This window comes from Lepisosteus platostomus, chromosome 11 (assembly GCF_059453375.1).
Source record: "Lepisosteus platostomus isolate fLepPlt1 chromosome 11, fLepPlt1.hap1, whole genome shotgun sequence".
Taxonomy (NCBI): Eukaryota; Metazoa; Chordata; class Actinopteri; order Semionotiformes; family Lepisosteidae; genus Lepisosteus; species Lepisosteus platostomus.
Genome location: NC_142621.1, coordinates 18353686 through 18377300, shown reverse-complemented (window position 1 = coordinate 18377300; position 23615 = coordinate 18353686). Strand labels below are relative to the sequence as shown.

Here is a 23615-nt window from a genome sequence, read left to right as displayed (position 1 = left end):
TTGGCCGGGGCTTATGCCCTCTCGATCACAGCATGTCTACCGTAGCTGACGCCTTGCTGGAGGGAATGTTTGTCAGGCTGGGGGTGCCTGGGGATTAATAAAACGCGGACCACCCCGCTGCATCCCCAGAGCGACGGGTTGGTGGAGCGTTTTAACTGGACACTCTCCACTCAACTGGCCACACTGGTCTCGCGGCACCAGCGTGATTGGGACTGACACTTACCCCTCATCCTCTGGGTGTACCGGACCACTGTGCAGGAGTCCACTGGACTGCGCACCCTGGTGGATTTGGCATTCGGTTTGCTGCCGGGAGGAGTGCTGGCACAGCCAGCCAGGCCGGATTACGAGTGGGACCTGCAGCAACAGATGCTGTGAATACACAGCTTCACCTGAAGCCGCCTGACTCAGGCAGGGGTACGGGCAGAAGCGGTACTACAATCTGCGCTGTAGGGTGACCCATTTTAGATCGGGGGACCTCGTCTGGGTCTACAACCCGCGGTGCTGCTAGGGCCTCAGCCCGAAGCTGGCTCTGGCCTGGGAGGGACCCATGGAGGTCCTGGAGGTCGTGGGGGAGGTCTGCTACTGTGTCCGGTTCGGGAAGTGAGGGAGGGTGGTGGTCCTGCATCGAGACTGCCTGGCTCCCTTCAGGGCTCGCAAGGGGGTGCTTGAACAGGAGGGTGCAGAGGAGCCCGGAGAGCAGCCAGGTCCAGATTTCACCGGGCCGGGGGGGGGGGGCTGAGGTGGCAGACTGCCAGACTCCACCTCGATGCAGTCAGTGCACTCGCTGGGTGCCGCAGAAGCTGCAGGATTGTGTGCTGGACGTAGGCGGGCTATTCGACATCGGTGGGACGCCAGACGACTCAGGTGGGGGCAGTGTAGCACATTCGCATGGCGCTGCTGCTGAAGAGCACCTGGCTGGGGTACGTGGCGAGGGGCAGGATGGGAGTAGTAGTGGTCAAGGACTAGGAAAGCCACTGACCAGTGCAGCTGACCCACTGCAAAATGGGCGTACGGTCTGGTGAGATCACCTGGACTCTTGGAAATAGTTCCCTGGTTTCGCACCCCTGTTATACTTGCACTCAATTGCCACCCTATCCCTGTGTAACTACCCGAATAGACCCCAGTGTGTTGCTCTTTCTCTCGGGCGCTCGCTCGTTCTGTCTCTCACCCTTTCTCTCTCTCAGCTGGCGCGCTTTAATAAAGCACCGTTTTTCACTCAACGAGTGTCCGAGTCACTGTGTGCGTCCTCGTCGAACCCGAAAATACTACAATATTAATAATATCACTTATAAAATACTGTACTAAAAGAGCCCAATAGGTATTCACTTTGTGGGTGAATAATCTAATTCTGTTGTGATTATTTATTAAAAAAGAATCTATCAAATTCTATTGAACGTTCCATCTATGTTTCCACCTATGTTTCAGTGAGAAAACGACGAACTTCCCTCGGAACCCTATATCTGGGTATGAAATGTGAGTAGGGGAGAGATTTTATGCTTGGACCACCGGAAGTACTTTGTGCTGGTAGTAGTTCATGTTAGAAAGATCGTGTATGTGTGTGAAAAAGAAGATTGTGCTATTATAAGTCTTCTCACTCGCTTTGTATCTATAAACAAGGAACTTAAGGCTTCAGAATCTGAACGTAATGGCGTTGCAAACGCAAGGGGATGAAAGCGATGACGGAATGGACGAGTTCATGGACAAATTCGCCAAACAGAAATACAAGGGCGCTTTAAATGAAAATAATTGGGAGGAGGTGAGCGAGTCTGTCATTGAAACGAATAGTGTTTGTGTTTAAGATGCATGCACTCACTTGAGTGTGCTTCGTTGTTTGCTCATCGAGATTCCCATATTAGAGTAAAATCATGTGGGGACATTGAAAGTAGTCAAAAGAATATTACTCTGTAGGTGCTCAAAATGTACTGTATGTATATATGTCGTAGACAGATTTTTATTGTCCAAGCAAAACGTGTCTTTTTATATAAATAAAATTGAGCTCTTTTCAGACCATGTGGGTCACCATTTTTGAGAATGAGATGTTGGTTTGTCTTAAAGGGATTATTCCTGTAAAACAAGTTTTCCTTGATTTTTTTTTTGTAGGAGTTTGACAGAATTCCCATGTTCATGAAGAAAGCCCCCCAAGAGATAGACCCTCTGAAGAATCCAGAACTAGCCTGCCTGCAGTCCATTATATATGATGATGACAGACCTCTCGAAGGTGTGTTTTACTAGCGCTGTGTTTCCCAACCCCAGTCCTGGGAGAAAGCTCCTGGTTTTCACTTTAGCTGAGCTCTAAATTTTCAGTTAATTGAGCTATATATTTTTTATAATTTTTTAACTTAAGTCAGTCCTGAGTGTCAAAATACCCTGAAACCTTCCTTCAAGGTTTCTGTTTCCAACAACTTTAGCACTCTCCTTTATTTGTTTGATATTATTTCTGATTGAACAGTTCTTACTAGTTCATCAGTTAAGGATGAACAGACATGGATGGGAAAATACACTGTTTTATCCTTCTTCTAAGATCCAGTCAGTTACTTTTCAAGCAGCACACCAAAATGAGTTCTGAAACTGAAATTGGTACAGAGTTAGATACCAATTGCATATCCCATTTCACCTTTTTAGGGCTGGGGGTAAATTTAAAAATTGAGAACTGAAGTCGATAAGCCCAAACCAAAACAGAGTCCAGGACCAGACTGGGATTTACAGTGATAAAGCACAGATACTGTTCAGTGGCAGATGTCTGTCACTCAGCAGGAGTCCATTGACATAAGTGCTTTCTGACAGTGAACCTAGGAGGCCACAGAGGAGGCCAGTAAAGGCTTTTGTTTAGATGATTATTAAGCCTTAAATTGGCAGTAAGGCAGCATAAGTTAGTTTGCTCCACGTTTTACAGGTCCGTTTAAAATAATGCCCCCTTTTCCTAGTCCTAGGGTTCAGTTAATCTCTATTTTACTTTACATTTTGGTGACTGTTATTATTTGAATTTTCCATGTATTTCATCCTCTCTGATTTTTTACTGGTTGTTGTGGTAACTGCTTACTGCTTAGGCTTGCCTGTCACAGACTTACAAAGTTACAAACTTTAAAGTTTACTTCAAATATACATGTAAAAGGCCCCCAGATCTCCACCCCCACATCCCCTACTCTTTTCAAGAAAAAGACCAGGGAGAGTCAGGACAGTTTTATGAGTTTTATGTCTCGACTGAAGTACAATGCCTTTTTACAGTATAGTGTCTCCATCACTATGCAGGGACATTAGGAACCACACAGACTGTGGGATGTACGCTCTCTACTGGTCTCGCTAACACCTTTTCCAGCAGCAATTTTAGCTTACCCAAAAGTCTTCCATCCAGGTACTAGCCATGCTCACAGTTGCTTAGCTTCACTGGGTTGCCAGTTTTGAGTTGCATATCAGAAATCAGTGGACCAGATTTCTACCCCAAAAGGCATCTTCTTTGTCCATATTTCCACAAGGTGCTTTTAGAAGAAAGGGCTTTTATATTGAGGCAGATTGCTTTTGATAAAGGCAGAATGTGTAGCCAGAATGCAAGCCAAGACCTACAAGGAGGAGGGGGATGAGTACTTTAAGGAGAGGAAGTACAAGAAAGCCATTGTGTCTTACACCGAGGGCCTGAAGAAGAAATGCTGCGACACAGAACAACACCATCCTCTACACCAACGGAGCAGCCTCACACTTCCACTTGGGTTCCTAGCCAACCTTGATAACTTCAGAGACCTGGGCAAAGTGCTAGTGTGATGTCTGCAGTATCACAGTTTTTGTATGGCAAAACTTTTATTGGAAGAGACATTATTAAACTCCTGTGTTCTCTTACATTTATATGAGGATGGCATATTATCTTATATAATCTGAAACTGTAAGTGATACCTTACAGTTCCCCTCCAGAATCGGATGGATATTTGCTAAACTACTACACAAAACATTGATCATACACATAAAGATGCATGTGTTAAGTGTTTTCTGGTTTTCTGCTTCTGTTGGACTGATGATTTTGTGAATTCATGTGATTTGTATTGTTTTGGATCAATAGTTATTTAGTTTGAGACAATTCATTTTAGATACTTTAGGTCCTATATTACTGACAGCTCTTGTGTTACTATATCATGCATATGTTCAGGGCATGCACCTTTGATTGCTCAAATGAAGGAGTTTTTTATTTAAATAATTAAAATCTGTAATATTTGTTTTTCTTCAGAGCAAGCCAAGACCTACAAGGAGGAGGGGAATGAGTACTTTAAGGAGAGGAAGTACAAGAAAGCCATTGTGTCTTACACAGAGGGCCTGAAGAAGAAATGCAGCGACACAGAGCTGAACGCCATCCTCTACACCAACAGAGCAGCCTCACACTTCCACTTAGGTTCTCTAGCCAACCTTGATAACTTCAAAGACCTGGGCAAAGCACTAGTGTTGTCTGCAGTATCACAGTTTTTGTATGGCAAAACGTTTATTGGATTAAACTCCTGTGTTCTCTTACATACATACATATGAGGCTGGCATATTATCTTATATAATTTGAAACTATAAGTGATATTTTAATTCCCCTCTAGAGTTGGATGGATATTTGCTAAACTACTACACAAAATATTGATCATACACTGATAAGATGCATGTGTTAAGTATTTTCTCTTTTTTTTGCTTCTGTTGGACTGATGCTTATCAGTGTATAAGATTGTGATGTAATAATCAAGAGTCCGATAGAGAGGGGTGACAGATATGCCTTGCGGATCACATTGAGTGAGTAAAGAAAGCTTGTGGTGCTTTTTCAGAAACACTGGTTTTTCAAAGATGTATGATTCTCTGCTAAAACCAAGTGCAGTCACTGAGTAAAGGATTTGCTACATTTAGAAAGTTGTCAAGTGGTTTTCTGATTTGTATTTTCCATGTAAGACATAATGCACATTAAAATTTAAATGAACTAAACCTAACAATGAAACAAAACCAAAATAAACTTTGATCATGCCCCTATTCTGGTAAAAGTGGAGCTGTACTCATTTGTCTTGCAAGACATTTTGTCTTAGGTCTCATACCAGTAAACTGAAACAATAAAGTTTAAAATATTTGATTATTATTTATTAATATGCTTCAGAACATGTATATTTCAACTGATTATTTTTATAAATTCATATTAAAATGTACTGAGTACTAACCTAATAAAAATGAATTATTTGTATGGCATTTCGTATCCAGGAGTCCATTGAGCCATATGTAATTCTGTGCTTAGGAATTAATTTCTGGGCAGTCATTTTTAAACTGCTCAGGCCTGAGAGCCCCATGACTCTCTAGCATTTCCTGTGCTCATCCTTGTTTTTTGCATGTTTTTTTTACTCTTTTCTTTTCTGTATTTCAGGTAATATACGCTCAGCCCTACTTGATGTTCAGATAGTCAGGAAACTGAAGCCAGACCACCTCAAAGCCTTAATGAGAGGTGACTGTAGACACCCATATTCATTCCCTGTACTTAAGATATACATAAACTTGGAAAATGGTAAAATTTATAAACTTGGTATTTATAAATCTGTACAGAAGTAAAGGTAATTTACATCATTGTATGCCAGAGTTTCCTGAACTTAAAGTTGCAGCTTTTTATTGCCGTAGTGGTGTAAAATTAATTTCATGTTCCACTGAAACATCCCTTCTTACCTGTTATTCTGTCCCTCTCTCCCCTTCAGGGGCGCAGTGTCTTCTGGAACTGCGGAGCTATGGTGAGGCCCTACAGTGGTGCGAAGAGGGGCTGAAGGTGGATCCTCAAGACAGGACGTTGCAGGAGCTTCGAGTGAAAGCTGACCAGCTGAGAGTGAGCCAGATGTGTCTGAAGAGCTGTACTCCACATCTTCACTGCACCACATATACACATGATAGATGTATCTCTCAAATGCCATCTATATCCTTCTACCCTGTACTCTTTTCTCTCTTCCGTGTTATGAAAAACAGACTGGAATCCGTGCGCTTCCATTCTGTCACCATAGTGACCAGTCTAGACTCAGGAGTGAGGGCATTTAATGTCAGGAAATTGTATCACAAAAAATGTGCTTAGATCGGCATTCTGTTTGTAATTTTCTATTAGGACATCAGTGCACCATGGTAGATACTCCCATTAATATTTTTATAGGGTAGGGGCGTTGATCACTGGGATTGGCTAAGTGTCACTCTGACCCTCCTTAAATTTCACTTAATTCACTTAATGACTTATTTTCCTACCTGATCTTCTCTATAAGTGGAGCTGTTGCATGTAGGTGGGTCTGCATTTGAGTGGAGGATGAAGTGGATCCCCTCCTACTATACAGTGCCTTGAAAAAGGATTTGCCCCTCTTTCAGATCTTTAGACAAAATCTAATATTAGATAAAGGGAACCTGAGTGAACAAATAACACTTTTTGTTATTATTTCATTTATTAAACAAAGTTATCCAACACACATATCCTCTGTGTGAAAAAGTAATTGATTTTAATAACTTAATAACTGGCTGCGCCACCTTTAGCTGCAATAACTGGAACCAAGCTTCCTATAATTCAATATCAGTCTTTCACATCGCTGTTTAGCCCATTCTTCCTAGAAGAACAACTTCCATTCAGAAACATTGGTAGGTTTTTGAGCGTTAACTGCTCGTTTCAGGTCCTGCCACAGCATCTCTATTGGATTTAGGTCTGAACTTTGACTAGGCCACTCCAAAACTTTAATTTTGTTTCTTTTCAGCCATTCTGATGTGGACTTGCCTTTGTGTTTTGGATCATTGTCTTGCTGCATGACTCAACTATGCTTCAGGTTCAGCTCACGGATGGATGAACGGACATTATCCTTAAGAATTTCCTGATACAGAGCAAAATTCATGGTTCCTTCAAATATGGCATGTCGGCCAGATCCTGAGGCAACAAAGCATCCCCACACCATCACACTACCACCACCATGTTTGACCATGCGGTATGTGGTAAGCATTCTTACTATGGAATGCTGCATTTGCTATACGCCAGACATAATGGGATCCAGAAAGTTCCACTTTTAAGTCATCTTTCCATGGAACATTCTCCCAAAAGGCTTTGGATCATCCAGGTGCTTCTTGGCAAATGAGAAATGAGCATTTATGTTCTTCTTGGTTAGCAGGGGTTTCCACCTTGCTACTCTCCTGTGAAGCCCATTTTTGGCCAGTCTCTCTGATTGTGGAGTCAGCAACACTGACCTTAGCTGAGGTAAAAGAAGCCTGCAGGTTTTGGGATGTTCAGGCCAGCTACTCCTGGGAAGATTCACTACTGTTCCAAGTGTTCTCTATTTGGAGATGATGGCTCTCACTGTGGTTTGTGGAGTCCCAAAGCATTAGAAATGGCTTTGTAACCCTTTCCAGACTGATACATATCAACAAACTTTTTTACTGATCTCTTCAGGAGTTTCCTTTTGGTTGTGGCATAATGTGCTTGTTGGATCTTTGTGCTGGCAACTTGACTTTGGTGGTAAGGGTTAAAATACAGTAAGTGAGGTTTATATTGAGCAGGGATGGCTGTAATCAAGCCTGGCTGTGTTCAATCAGCTGACTCTTATGGGTTTATTTAACCGCTTTAATTACTTTTTCACACAGTGCCAGTTGGTGTTGGATAACTGGGTTCATTAAATAAATAAGTTAAAAAAATGTGTTATTTGTTCACTCAGGTTATCTAATATTAGATTTTAGTTGAAGGCCTGAAAACATTCAGTGTCAAAAAATGTGCAATAATAGAGGAAATCAGGAAGGAGGCAAGTACTTGGAAAGCATGCATGTAAAGCACTTGGGGATGCAAAGAACTATTGTAAGTGCTAGCACTTATTAGAAAAGGCTGTCATATTTTACAAAGCGTAATGTGCTTTACTTCACAGAAGTGCAATAATAACTAATAATAAGGAAAAGGTGTGACAGTTAACAGATGGTCAGGTTCTTCAACCTGGTATCAATTACTGCTTCAGAAATAGGGGTGTGTGGGGTACTGACCTGCCTATGTTGTGTTGGCTGTTCAGAGAGCTGCTGAGCGAGATGCAAGGAAGGCTCGAGCAAAGGAGAAGAAGGAGCGCAGTGAGAGAGAGGCTCTTCTAAGTGCACTCAGGGTGAGCTACCATTCCCTTCTCCTTGTTCTACTCCCCTAGCAGCCATCTGGGAAGCTGACCATTTTCAACATAACTGTGTGAGGTATAACGCATAGATGGGATTTTTTTGGGGACTGATGGGAATTTTGTAATGTCATAATTGAGTTTTCCAAATGAAGTATCAGAGAGTGGTTTGTGAACTGGATCCTAATGATGAAACCAAATGAACCAGAGAACCAAGCATTGCTACTGTGGTTTGTGCATAAAAGTTAAATTTATACATCAATACAAATGAAGAGAGACTCAGATATTATAGTGTTTCTTGCACTCAGGTGACATGTTCTCGGAGCATTCAGCTTGAGTTCAATACAAATGAAATCTCTTTGGCTTCAGGAACGCAACATCAGACTCCTGACACCTGAGCTGTCTACAGGACTAAGCTCTGATGATGAGAAGGAACTCTCCTTGGATGGTCTCAGTTCAGAGAACGCCACAGGAGCCAGGGTCTTCCTAGATGAGCAGCAGTGTCTCCACTGGCCAGTGCTCTTCCTTTACCCAGAGTACCGGCAGACAGACTTCATTTCTGCCTTCAGCGAGTCAGCAAGGTATGGACTGCTGCCCTGGCTGCAGGGCTGTATTCAGCTGTGAAGCAGAGGATCTTAGGCCCTGCCTGCTACACTCGCCACATACATAGAGATTGTATAGCTGTGATTTCATTATCTTAATATAGAGCAGATTCAAGCTTATTTGCATCTCATGGTGTTTTTACTGTACAACTACTATAGTGGTTGTAGAAAATATTGATCCCCATTGTATTTTGTCACATTTTGTTGCATCACGATCACAAAACTAGACACACATATCTTTTCCCTGTCCTTTTGATCCATACAACATCCTCCATAATATCAATTTGTTTAAAAATTTGGAGCTAAAAAATAAATAAAAAAAACATAAACCACTGGTACATAGTAGGAAACCGGGAGGCATTCTGCAAGCCAAATAGTGAAATACCACCCCATCGCACACATATAATCTGGTAATTTGCTGGTTCTGGGTTGCATGTGGCATGCCTGGGAGTTAGTGTTCATCACAGTGAGATATAAGTCTAAACAGCTTTAGATTTAAATGTCTATAATTATTGAAATCTGAGATGTAACTGACAAGTCTTTAACACTGCCTAGACCTGAAACATCCTGAATAGTCTGAGAAATGGATAGATCAAGGTGTTGGATGATAACAGTGGAATGATAATTTTGATAAAAAATGCATTAACTAATTCTTTTTTTATTTTTTTTATTTTAGAGAACAAAACCATTTTACATATAAACCACCATTATTCAGCCTTACATCACAGGTTTGTTCCCCTAGTAATTTACAATTATATCACTTTTTAACAAAACTATATACATTCAAAAGGAGGGAGATGTATACATTTATGAATATGAAAAGGGAGGAGATAAATTTCAGTTATTTTGTATCTCAATAAAATATGAAAGGTTTAATGTACTGAACGCATCTAGACCAATATTTGACAAATTTTTTCATTTGTAATTTTAGTGAAAATGTTATTTTTTTTCCATTATATATATTTCCTTTATTAATTCAATCCAATCATTCATTGTTGGTAAATCTGGGAGAAGCCACTTTCTTGTTATAGCATTCTTCCCTGCTGATATAAGGATTCCAAACAAATATTTGTTAGTTCCCCTCCAATTAAAATCCAGTTTACCAAAATATAAAACCTCAAATGTAAAGGGTACATTCCTTTCAAATATAGTTTCCAGGGTCACATGCAACTCCTTCCAGAAAAGCCTTATTTTAGGGCAGTTCCAGAATATATGCCAATGATTACCTTGGTTTCCACACTGTCTCCAACATTTAGAGTTTTTCTCAGTATAGTGCGCCTTCTGACTTGGAGTAATGAAAAATCGAACAATGTTTTTCCAGCAAAACTCTCTCCATAAATGTGAGTTAGTACATACCCATTGAAATTCACAAATTTTAAGCCACTCTTCATTCGAAATTCTAACTTCACTTTCTTTCACCCATTTATCTTTTATATACTCTGTAGAATATGATTTCTTTTCCATAAAACTTTTAGATAACTATTCTGTAACTATTTTCACTACCCCATCATTAACAATATCTAAATCTCCCCTTATAATCTCTTTATTAAAATAGTGGTGCATTTGAAGATACCTATAAAAATCTGAATTCTCCAAATTGTGTTTCTGCTTCAAATACTGATAACTTTGTAACTGATTCTTATCCATTATATTACAAAATGCAGTTATTCCTTTTGTGATCCACATTTTAAATCTATTATTCAATTTATTTGGTTCAAACTCTGTATCATAGGCACACCATCTGAGTATCTTTACTGCTCCACCTAAATTATACTCCTTTGTGAGTAAAATTCCATGTCCTTAGTTGAAACTTTATCCATGGGTTGAATATTTTTTCAGTAATTTTGTCTAAATTCCTATTACCTAATAATGCTATTTACAAGGGATAATTCAATATCTTTCCATCTGGCTTGATGTTCTGGATTACAAGAATTAATGAGAGGTTTAATTTGAGATGCATAATAATCCTTCAAATTTGGTAAAGCCATACCCCCTTTATCTTTTGAAAGTTGCAATGTTTTGAATCTAATTCTAGGTTTTCTCCCCTGCCAAATAAACCTAGAAATCGTCTTATCCCATTCCGAAAATTGTTTTGCAGAGACTTCTACAGGGAGAGCTTGAAATAGGAAAAGTAATCGAGGCAGTAGATTCATTTTTACAGATTCAATTCTAGAACTGAAACTCATAAATGGGATTAGGTTCCATTTCAATATATCTGCTTTAATTTTAGTTATAAGGGGTCCATAATTAATTGTTTCTTATACAGAAATATCTTTTGGTAAATAGACTCCTAGATATCTAATTGAACTTTGGTCCCACTTAAGGTGGTATTTGCTTTTTAAATAATAGGGAAGGTTGTAATTAAAAGTTAGAATTTGTGTTTTTTGAACATTTAACTTATAGCCTGCCAGCAAGCCAAAGCTATCTAAGAGTTTCATTACTTCTAGAAGTGAACTAGTGGGCTCCTCCAGATATAACAAAACATCATCTGTGTACAGTGCTATCTTGTGCTCATTTTCTTTTATTTTGCTATCTGTCGTATCCACTGGGCTATATATAGAGCAAAAAGCAATGGAGATAAAGGGCAGCCTTGTCTAGTCCCTCATTCTAAAGTTATACTATCAGATAAATAATCATTTATTTTAATTCGTGCTGTTGGTCTATCATATAAAGTTTGAATACCTTTGATAATATTTTCACAAAAACCAAACCTACCTAAGACCCTATAGAGGTATTTCCAACTGAGTAAAAAGCTTTCTCAGCCTCTAGGCTCATCAAAGAAGCTTCTAAATTATATTGCTGAATATGATATGCAATGTGCCGTCAAATGTTATCATGGGTTTGTCTATCTTGAATAAACCCTGTTTGATCAAAGTGTATCAAATGAGGGAGAATCTTTTCAATTCTTTTAGCCAGTATTGCTGTATAAATTGTATAATCCACATAAAGAACTGAGATTGGTCTGAACGATCCACAATCTAATCTATCTTTCCCCTCCTTAGAGATAACTGAGATGATAGGCTCTCTCCATGATCGGGGCATTTTTCCATCAATTAATGCAGAGTTACAAGCAGAAAGAAGATTTGGTATTAATTCTGCTTGGAAGGTTTTATACCATTCTGAATTAAAACCATCAGTTCCAAGTGATTTATTAGCTCTGAGGCTCGTGATCACTGAATTCAATTCTTCCAGTGTTATCGTTGCTTTTCATATATTATTTTGATCTTCCGTAAGAGTTGGTAAACTGAGAGATTCAAAAAAGTATCCATCTTTTCTTCACTTTCTGAATGGGGTTGTGTATATAGTTTTCTGTAATAATTTGTAAATGTGTTTTGGATTTCTTCCCATTTATATAATACACCATTAAAGTTCTGGTCCCTTATTTTATATATTGTATTTTTGGTCCGTTGTTTTTTTAATTTTCTTGCCAACAGCTTTAGTGATTTTGACCCTGACTTGTAATATTTTTGTCTAGTAAAAAAACATAGTTTTTTCAATTTCCTGTGTATTTAAGACATCTATTTTGTTTCCTATCTTCTTTATTTCTTGCATGATTTTTGAATCAAGTTTTCTTGATGTTTTTTCTCCAACTCTTTTAACTTTATATTTAGATTAGATAATTGTAATTGCTTTACCTTCTTCTTATGACTGCTCAGAGCAATAATTTCCCCCCTTATAACTGCCTTTAATGTGTCCCATATCATCTCTGGTCCCACTTCCCAATTATCATTCTCCAAAAATATTTTTATTTCTTGTTTTATCTGTGCTTTACATTGTGGATCGTTCAAAAGACTGGAGTTCATCTTCTATGTTGTATTTCCACGATTATACTTAATCGTATGGACAATGACATAGGAGCGTGGTCTGAAAAATCAATTCTACCAATATCGCAATGTTGAATCCTATGTCTGTCTCTCTTGTGTATAAAAAATAATCAATCCTGGAATATACTGAATGAAGAAAGGAGTAGTGAGTGTAATCCCGCCCACTTGAATAGAAATCTCTCTAAGATCTATTATTCCCATTTCCCCCATCAGTACATTAATCTTTTTATGCAATGACTTATCTCTCTGAGAAGATATATTTGTAGAATCAAGCCTGGGGTTAAGACGCACATTCCAATCACCTCCACAAATCAGTATCCCTTGTGCATTAACCATCAAATCGAACATTTTTTATAAAAATTAAAACCACTACCAGGTGGGGCAAATACATTAAGTAATTCCCCTTCCATTTTTCCCAGTACTAATATATATATCCCCTCCTTATCTTAAACTTCTGTAGGCAACTGAAATTGAACCTTTTGAGATATCAGTATAGCCCCTCCTCTTCTATGGCCAGATTTATATGAGGAGAAATAGATTTTTGAGAAACCTATTCTCCTTAATTTCTCATGTTCCAATACACTCGAATGTGTTTCTTGTAAAAAATAAATATAAGCCCCTTTCTTTATTTTAGACAAAATCTTACTTCTCTTAATAGGGTTAAGTACTCGATTAACATTAAATGTAACTATTTTAAGGTCTTGCTTGGACATTTTGTATGTAAATGGTAGAACTTTCAAACTCTCTCCCATAAGACATATGTTTCATATTGTTAAACATCCTCTTCCCATCATTTTTTTCTAATAATGCATCACAAACAAAAAACACAGTAAACAAAAACATTAACCAAACAATCTTAAACAAAACTGTATCCATCTCCGTCTCATTCACAGTACTTTGTTCCAACTGTGGGGTTCTTTTCAAACGAACCCTGTGTGGGCTTCTCTTTAAAAAAAAAAAGAAAGTCCGTTAGGGAAATCATCCTTCTCCTCTGGAGGAGGGCCCTTAAGCAGGCGGCACGATAGCAAATCCAAACTTATATTATAAAAAGAAAAAAGAGGGTAACCAGAAAAATAAAAAGTCACTGTAGTCGTAATCACCAGATATCTATCCCGACATTTACAAATTCTCCTAAACATCGCAGGAAACATATAAAAAAAAATTAAATCCCGACCGACTTTTAACAACTTACTATCCATTTTCTTTAATCTTGCGGGGGGGGGATCTCCGCCTGAAACTCTGTAGTTTCTCCTTATATTGCTGTTTCGAGGACTGGTCTTTCCCAGGGCCACCCCGTCTTGCAAGCCTTCTGCAAATTAAACAGTCGCTCGATTTCTTCTTCGCTGGTGGTATAACTTGTACTTGAAGTCCTGACAGCCCCTTCAGCCATAGTTATTATTTTTTTAAACGTAATGTAGAAAAAACTTTTTCAGGCTTTATTACAAACTTGTTGGGCGGTGATCCGTATTATGCTGCCATTCCCGTCCACATCCTAACCGGAAGTCGGCATTAACTAATTTTCAAGTAATAGGTTTATTCCATGCTGAAAAGAGAAGAAAGAAAACACAATGTTTCGGCCGTGCACACTTGAAGAAGACTCCACGGCCGAAACGTTGTGTTTTCTTTCTTCTCTTTTCAGCATGGAATAAACCTATTACTTGTTCCTTTGCAGTCTACGCATGCTGACCCAGCTACCCACCTGAACTACTACAGCCTACACCTGCTGCGACCCACTATGCTTTCCTCTAAATCTTTTTCTAGATCTCTTCATCGTTCCTTCTCTTCCTCCCTAGGTCACTTGCCCCCTTATCTCACTTAACCTGCATTCCGTCTCTTTGCAGCGATCTGTGCCAAGACCAGGTTTTCTAACCACCTATTCCTTTACAGATGCCATCAGCACAATATCATTCCTAAAGGATTTCGCCTGAAATTTAATACCTTTTCTTTTGACTCTGATACCACCCAGAGTAACACTCAGAGACTTCTAAAACAATTTTCGAGGAAACTAATGCTTTCTACCATTTTCTCCCTCAAAAAACAGATTATCTGCTCACACCTGAAGAAGGCTCCATGGCCGAAATGTTGTTTTCTTCTTTCAGCATGGAATAAACCTATTACTTGTTCCTTTGCAGCCTATGCATTCTGACATAGCTACCCATCTGAACTATTAACTAATATTCACTGACAATCCCTTCCACGTTTTCTTTGAAATTGCAAATTGAATAGACCCCCAACTGCCATATGTTTTACAATGAGTCAAAATGATTTCAATTAACTGATGCAACTTATGTCTTTTTTCAGGGTGCATAAGGATGCGATTAAAATCGGCAATAGATTGAAGTTGGGTGCAAATTCGATTTTTTTTATTCCTTTAATATTTTTTGATCTTTTGAAATTATGACCATGAAATGTAAAATTGCACGCAAAGAAAATGTTCAGTTCCCTGAGAATTTCCAGGCTGTTCTTTTACAGTGTTTACTCTGTCTGCATTGATACCATACCCTGTGCTCCTGGCTGAGTTCCCCATTATAGAAACATGCAGATTGTGCATCGCAGAGTGTCAGTGTTGTAGGGTTTTATGTCATTTAGAAATTTTGTGGTCAGTGTGTGATGAAAGTTTTGTTATAGTGTGATTCTTGGTCTTCCCGAGGTTTGTGGATCATCTGACAGTGATGTTTGTGGAAGAGCTTCCTCCGTGGGACACTGACAGGAAGTATTACCCACATGATCTGCAAGTGAGATGTTTCAACACAGCCTATGTATCTTTCCACAGCAAAAGCAAAAACAAGTAGTTTTTTGTGTCCTTTTAATAGGGCTGCGCAGTGTGCAGTTTACAGCAGTGATGGAATCCTATTTCCATTTAGCTGGTGTCAGATTCTGCAAAAGTAGAGGACCTGGCCTTGTGCTGCCCAGGGAGTGGTGCTGTGTGCATCTGGTCCCATTAGCGATTGTGATCAAGCAGGGGCAGGGCAGAGCTGCACTTGTCATGGGTATTGTGTGGAATTCTCCTGCAGTGCTGTTCAGTGCTGTTTAGGGAGTGGCACTGTGTGTGCAGATCCTGCGACTAAGTATGATTGAATTCCAGGAGGTGCAGGGAGATCTACACATCTGAAACAATGACTGTATTTTTAACAGTTATCTCTTCTAGTCAAATACAGACAAGTCAAATTCAGTCATTTTGTATCCTGTGAAATAAAAGTCTGGTGCTTGGTCTGTTTAAAATAAATGATAGCCATGCTTAACTTAATCTTGGGTAGCTTTCTATATATCTGGAGTTACCAAATATAAAAATTTAAAATTACTTCATAAGTTGTTCAAGAAACCTATTCTTTAAGAGAACTTATAAGAACAAATTGTAAACTTAATGGTCAATGTTTCACACTTATAATTTTAACATTAAATGTTAATTTTATTCTTATTTAAATTGTATTAGAGATTTGATCTCAGACTCTCTGTTAGCAGCTTCATGTGCAGAAATAGCTATCGTAGCTTTCTGCTTTGTGCCATGATGAGTTATTTCCTGTTCCTGCTTCTGAATGGCCTTTTTCCAGTCCTGCTCCTGTAATGACACTTTCTCTCCCGGCCAGCTGTATTTTGAAGATGAGGAAAAAGAAGAGTTTTACCAAATCAGCCTTGAAAACACTCTTTTGGAGGTGCTACAGCATGACAGGTGAAATTAAACTTAAATAGTGATGATGTTTAAGTAGTAATTTAATCAGGATCTACTAGTACTATTTTTATATTTTGGAGTAAGAATCAGCATTGATGAGTGCATTTCAATCCACAATAAAAGTAAAATGTATGCAGTAACTTGTAAAGTTACTCTAATTTCCATTACAAAGTAGACAGAACTTCCAGGTATGCACAGCACCATATTCTGCAATTCAGAAAAATGTAACAAAACGTCTGCTGTCGTGAAGTGGCACTTTGGCATTGTAAACAAGCAGGCTTCTGATACATATCTTAGAATCCAATAGAAATATTGCTCTCGCTTTTGAGACAGTTTTGCTGACAAATACTACTTGTTAACTCTGCAGATCACATTGGAACATTTTCATGGTGCAATCTCTGCTGCGCAACCTGTACATATTCACTCATATCACGTCACAATTCGTGTGAATCTCGCTTTCGCACTTGGTGAGACCAGGGGTTTGTAAACGTGGCAACTTATGGTATTTCTACAAAGTTCACAATTTTGTACTTAATTTGAAAATCGTAAAATGTATCTATACTGTCAGTGAATTTTTTACAAATACTTAATTACTGGTCTGAAAAATTGTGACTGCAGTTCACCTTTAGGTTTTCTTGTGGAAGTGTGTCAGTAATGTATTGACTGAACTAAAGGTGCCTCATAAAATCCAGTAGTCGCCCATCATCAATTGAGTGAATCAATTTTGTAGGTTTACCAGCATTCACTTGATGCTTTTGTACATAAATCTGAACTCTTATTGAAAATTTAGTTATCTTAAAATTGCTTGCATGCTATTTTATACCTTTATATTCCAGGATGCAACCCTGGTCTTATTTGTATACTCAGTATACAAAACGAAACACTCAGTTGTCATTTACCTAAAGGTAAATGTTTTACTTTGTTTGCTATGTTTTTAGCATCATTTTGGTTAATTATTTGTAACTGACACCTTCTACTATGAACATTTTGATAATTAAATTGATTCTGCGCTTTGAGAATTTAATGCAATAAGTGCTGTTTCTTTTGATGTTTAGTATATAAGGGACGTGCTTTTGGTCAGATTACTATTTATGCAAGTGGGTCTAGATTTGCGTCAGATGTTAAACTTGGCATGTTGTTCTGCATGCTAAGGATAATCGCATACAGATCTCACATTTAGAAAGGAATACAGTGCCTTGGAAAAATGCTTTTGTTTTTGCTGACGTGATTAACACACTTGTCGTTACAGGTATTTTGTGAAAGCTGGAACTCCCAGGTTCATTGTTATGGTGAAAGGATCCGTGTTTTGCAAAGAATTCTTTGTAGGAAAAAATGTGCACTGGCTAAAATAAACCAATATGAAAAGAAATAACAGATTGGGTGTCATTCTTGAAATATCCATGCTCAGATTGGCAAAATACAAAAAAAAAGAAGAAACAGTCCATCGTCTTGTCAAATCACCTGTACAGCTTAACTTTCTATCCTTAAATTTGGATATACAGTAACTATAGGTTTGTTGACTGCATGAGTTCCTGAACAGAGCAGCCTTTTGGCAATTAAGCCTCCTCTTACACTTTGTCACAACTGAACCTAACTGCAAATCCTTTTTTAAACCAAGTTAATAACAGCAGCTTAATCTTGTTTAAATATAAGACTATTTTGGTATTATGGTCTTATGCTACAGTACATATCCACAAAGAATGTACCATTTATGTTATCTGCAATATTTCATTAATTTTGCATAGTTAATAGGTAATGTGCCTAAACCTGCAGGTGCCTGGAGGGTGGTGCTACTGCTTATATGAGCTCTGCACTATATGATTTTTTTTTAAAGGTAATTGTACTGTGACTCATCCTGCAATGGATAACCACACTTTGTAGAAGGTGCTGGAAACCCTAAAGTATGGACATTTTAATATCTGCAATTATTGAAAATAGTGGTTATGTGACATGAGTGACTATGTGTTTTAAAAGTGTTGCTTCACTGTAAACGTAGGTAAAGGTTTTGGCATGTCTAGTCATTTGTCTTCTTATAATCAGGGTGAGCAGTTAATTTGTTTATTTTAATAAGTGGCTTTGATATCTAATTATCTGTGTGAGGCAATGAGGTAATACCAAAGCCACTTACTAAAGTTCTGTTATCAAAATGACAGTTTAGTGTTAAGAGAGTTGAATACTAATCTCACTTTGGATTATGAGACATGAACACCATGAGGATTTAATAGGATCATTAAAAAGACCCATGTAATGTTTATCATAATACAATACTTATCCCAAACAGCGTTTACACTTTGCATCTGAGAATCAAAACTGATTTATTGTACCGTACTACAGCATATATTATGATTTGTCTGAAGACCCACGGGAATCACAGAGTCATAGAACATTTAAAATGTTTAATAAATCATGTGACTGTATTTGGTCATAGGCTCTCATCACAGGAATTCTAAAGGTTCTGAATAAATTTAAAGCAAGATGCACTTTTAATCAAAGTGAAGCTTTTTATAGTGTGAAGTTAAGGGACTAGCTGGTTTTATGGTTCTGTTTTGATGTAACCTATAAAAAAGTCTTTGTCCTTCACAGCCCACCACATCTTAGTATTCAAATCCCATTAGGCAAAAAAACAGTGCAACCTATTTGATGATATACTATATGCAGCATAATGATGCATCATAGCAGTAGGTAGTAAGTTTGTGGCAGCTTCATATCATGAAGTTGCCTTATTGAATACACTATGCAAGAATAGTAAGTTGTAATGGTAAAAAACACACATTTAAAACTTCCAGCCTGAAGGTACTGATGCAATAATTTCACACAGAAAGGAAATCCAGCCTTCTAAACTTCAATAACAAAAACAATAAAGAGATTCAATCATATTTTAATATTCCCTTTCCAGCACCTACATATCTAATTTCATTTCACTTCAAGCCTTTTTATATTACTATGACAAACATTTGTTTTTAGAGACATTAACCCTTTTTAAAATATCCACATGCAATATTTTATAATAAATAAATCCCTTTTATGCTTTAAATACACATGCTTGAAATTTCACAGTATGATAGACAATTGAAAATGCCAGTTATCCAAATAACTGAGTTAAGACCATTCACATTATACATTAATTTTAACCAAGTACTTTTTTTTTAAAGTAAAAAATGATTTTTAATTTATAATGCCCAGTATATTTTTTTAAAATTAGAGTACTTTAAAAAACAATGTACAAGTGAATCCTATTTTGAACTTTTGATAGAAAATAGCATTGTTAACAGTTTGCATTGACAATGTGCATATCAGCTGCCTGATATTGAGTCATGCATATTTATTATACCAGCAAGCTGGTATCTTGCCCCGATTCATTGTAATTTGAGATATCAGTACAGGTATGTTTATAAATCAGAACCCTCCTCAGGCTCTCAATTTCAAGAACGCAAACACTCCTACAAAACACAGTAAATCAATTTCCTTCCGAGTCAATTAGCCACATCTTACAGCATATAGCACCTGGCCCTAATACATACATTTACACAGGCTTGTCTTCTGCATTGCTTAAAACCTGATATCAGTGAAGAGGGAAAAAAAGTAGCAGAGTGGGTAATATTTAAGTCTTTACTACAGAGCCTTCAGATAACAAATGTCTCACAGTACTCAGACAACATTGCTGACTTGGACAGCAGTTTTTTTTGTAGACCTTCCTATCTTCCCCGCTTTGGCTCTAGTCTCAGTCTGGAAAGTTAAGACCCTGTTAGGAGGTGTGTTAAGACAGGAGTGTACTTAAGATATACTGGTACATAGGTACACAAAATCAAGAGAGAGATCCCATTTAGGACATTGAAAAGGAAATTATGCACTTACATATGCATCATATGCAATCAGTTTGGACATTGGCGTCATATGCAAGGAAAGATAACACACTATAACGGTACAACAACCCTTTTCCTTTTCATGTCTGGGTTAAGACTGGAGAAGGGGAGGGGATGGATAAAATACACCTGTAAAGATTGTAAGGTAAATAAACTGGCTCACTCTTTAAAAAAGGTATACTACTAGTAAGATGCTAGGCTAACTGGAACCTCCTTTTTTCAAACTGATCACTCAACCGATGAATGAATTCTATATGAAATGGAGAAAGACTTTAAAAAAATGCTAATTGATAAAAATGAATTCTAAATTACTAAAAAAAGTATGGAAATAGGTAATGTGCTTAACAACTAGTTTTTACACAATAAGATTTCACGCTTGTACCATATACTTTTCCAATACTTTCATGAACTCCTTAAAGTCTTCCAAGTGCTTTACTGCCCAAAACCTCACTTGAAATGACAACTTAAAATTACAAATATTCTACGTAACATTACGTGAAAAGACAACATTAACAAAGTTAATCATTCCCTTTGTCACAAGTAGCTTAATTCACAGGAAAAAAGTGCATTTCAACTTTGTAAATGGTGAAAACTTCAATAGGAATTCAGATATTCTGTATCATGTAGTGTCGATGTACACTATGTACAGTATATCAAATGCAACACTATAATACCACTAAATACCATCCCATTTACTGGCATTACTTATGTAGGGGTGTAACCCCGGCATCCTGGCCAAATTTCCCATTGGCCCTTACCAATCATGGCCTCCTAATAATCCCCCTCTATGAATTGGCTACATTACTCTGCTCTCCTCCCCACTGATAGCTGGTGTGTGGTGAGCGTTCTGGCGCACTATGGCTGCCGTCGCATCATCCAGGTGGATGCTGCACACTAGTGGTGGTGGAGGGGAGTCCCCATTACCTGTAAAGCGCTTTGAGTGGAGTGTCCAGAAAAGCGCTACATAAGTGTAAGCAATTATTAATTATTATTATCATTACTTAACTTTTTACCTGTGGTACATACAGGAGCTTCTGCCCGAATATCTGAATCAGGCCCTGTAGCAGGTGTCTTTGCAGTTCTACGCTTACCATTTTGTTACAATTGCTTTCTGTCACTTGCTTATGTATGACAGTTCTATACCAGTCCTGTTCTTGCGAGTGCCTCCAGAAAAATACCATACACTGTGTTGCACAACAGGATTTGTATGCCTGATCTGACAAAGGGTATGGGAATCTTTTGGTTTAGCAAATTTTGGGTGTTACTGTAGAACATGCAAATGATGATTAAACCACTACAGAAAAAATAGACATTGCAACCATACAAAGCAAGGGTCAAATGCAACCAGACCCGAAAAACCCGACCTGCAGAATATTTTGGAGAACATGACATGAACATTCCACAGAAACAGGCAGAGCAAAAGTGCCATCTAATATGTGCAGATGGACTTGTCCAGCATTAAATGGATCAGCCTATTACTGTTCACTGATTCAGCCAATCAGAGGTGTAAAAAAAACATTAGCTCCAAACAAGGAAGATTAAATTATATTTTCACTAAGTGAGTTCAGCAATCACTCCTCAACATCTGCACTCAGGAATGTCAGGGCAAGATTATGCAGTACTTATTCTGGAGCTGAAAACAATAAACATGGAAAAGAATTATTGAATGTAGAGATGGTGAAACAGGTATGCACACAAAAGCTTTATAGGGGAGAATTCAGTTAGGCCTGTGATTCCCAAACCCAGTCTTTCGGGTACACTTCCTCTCCTCTCTTTTTTTCCACCAATCACATTTTAAGTAATTGTAATCATTTTAGCTTTTAAAATTAAGTTACTTAAGGATAATATAAAAAAATCACAACCTACAACCGTTCAAGAGATGAAGATATTAATCACATCCTATTCAATAAATGCAATGGCACTTAAAAAGTAACTATATATGTATGCTGTCAACAAGCTCTACAGTATAAATCTAGTTGTGTGGGACCTGTGTCTGCACGTCCGAATTACAAACGAGCTTTTAATCATCTGTGCTAGCTTTACTCCTGCTTGTTTGTTTTCAGAAACACCATATTCCAACATCAGCATACATAATTTTATGCTGTCATTCCTCAGCCTAAGAATTTGTTCCCTTCTCTTTTTCTAATAGGTGATCATTTTATGAAAAACAGATAAAGATGATAGGCAATTTATCAAATGTTTTTTCCAGTGTGCATATGTGCATTTGGTTGTTACAGGTAACAATGAATAAGGGGAATTGTGATGCACAGAATTTGGAACGGGGTTGTCATAAAATAACACTGAAAATTTAAAGAGCTCAAAGCAAATTTGAAAGTTTGACTAAAAAAGAAAATTTAAATTGGCCTATGGAACAAAAAAACAGAAACATAGAAACCCCAAGACCAGGGTTGGAAACCACTACTTTGCAACACATGGCTGTATTCTTAAAGACCCTAAAGGTAAGATTTCCCCAATTAAAAGTTATACAAGTTAAAAATCAAAAATAAAATGGGTCTGTTTAAAAAACTACATTTAAATCCTCCCCCCAGAAAAATCTGTTATAATAGGCTCACAAGCAGAATATCAAACTTTACTGTAAAAATAAGGATAGAACCTACCTGCCCTAGAAGGTATTTCCCCTGTGAACCTCAACAGAAAAAAATAAGGCATAACGAAGGAAAATTTACATATGGCTTGCAGTGTGGCATTATGTAATCTTTGTTTTGGTTGTCTTGTGTGGTGTTTTTGAATGGTGCAGGTGTGAAACGTCCCTCATGCACAATCGCTCAGAAGGCACAAGGAGGAGCATTATTATAGAGTAGTCATATTCTCAGCCAGGTAGTACAGGCTGAAACCATTGCAGACCAAGCAGCAGAGGTTGCAGAGTGAGGAGAGGGAGTGATAGAGCCAAAGATGGTTGCTCAGCTTCTTGTACTTGGGGTCAGAGTCACAGAGCTTTGAGTAGGCCTCCCAGTTGGAGGAGAGACCTATGTCCTGGCCCAAACCGCAGACTTGCTCAATTAGGTGCATTTCAGCCATGATCTCCGATGTCATCTGACCAAACCACTGTGCATTTATAGCTGCCACCGTCACACACACAAAGAAAATAAAAATCTGAGAAGGCCAAAGAAAAAATGATTTCATTAGATACTGCCTGGTTGCACCCATGGATACATGCAAAGCACAAGGGATTGTCAGATTATGAAAAGCTACATTGTGTAAAATAAAATAGGTTTCCTCTCTCAAAGTGAATTACAAGAAGTTTCTATCCATTAGACCTACAGATGCAGCCATTCAAAGTGCGCGGTACAGACACGTACCGCAGGTAATTGGCTGCGGTGTCGCGTATCATGACGCAAGATGACGCGGTACGTGATTGGTTGACCGACAGGGGCACTCGTGGTCCGTTGGTCTGTCGTAGAAAGACTTACTGTAAACGTCTTTACTGTGCCCGTTGTAGATATTGAATTTTACCACAGAAGGGAAATCTTAGTAGCTGAGCATAAAAAGAATAGGAGCATACTGTAACGCGTGTGAAGGCCATAAACGATATTAATTTTGGAACATAA

At 38.2% G+C, this 23615-nt stretch overlaps 2 protein-coding genes across 3 annotated transcripts in view; one reads left to right on the top strand and one right to left on the bottom strand.

Annotated features, from left to right (window-relative positions):
- The first annotated feature begins 1488 nt into the window (after nucleotides 1-1488).
- ttc4 (tetratricopeptide repeat domain 4) lies at nucleotides 1489-17555 on the top strand. The gene is made up of 10 exons (XM_088598708.1): nucleotides 1489-1756; nucleotides 2101-2218; nucleotides 4214-4375; nucleotides 5366-5443; nucleotides 5688-5812; nucleotides 7998-8084; nucleotides 8457-8668; nucleotides 15164-15248; nucleotides 16101-16183; nucleotides 17433-17555. The coding sequence occupies exons 1-10, from the start codon at nucleotides 1646-1648 to the stop codon at nucleotides 17533-17535; spliced, it is 1164 nt and encodes a 387-aa protein (XP_088454834.1). The 5' UTR covers nucleotides 1489-1645; the 3' UTR covers nucleotides 17536-17555.
- The window catches only part of LOC148652107 (transmembrane protein 205), a 30295-nt gene continuing 15486 nt past the window's right edge, over nucleotides 8807-23615 (bottom strand). The window contains exon 2 of one of the 2 annotated variants that reach the window (XR_015925227.1): nucleotides 8807-16100. Coding sequence is in view for 1 of the 2 variants with exons in the window: in XM_088598709.1 (XP_088454835.1) it covers nucleotides 22858-23160 (303 nt within the window). In the remaining variant the exon portion in view is untranslated. Of the gene's footprint in view, nucleotides 16101-19400; nucleotides 23161-23615 lie in introns of those variants that run through there. The other variant, XM_088598709.1, reaches the window with a different exon arrangement.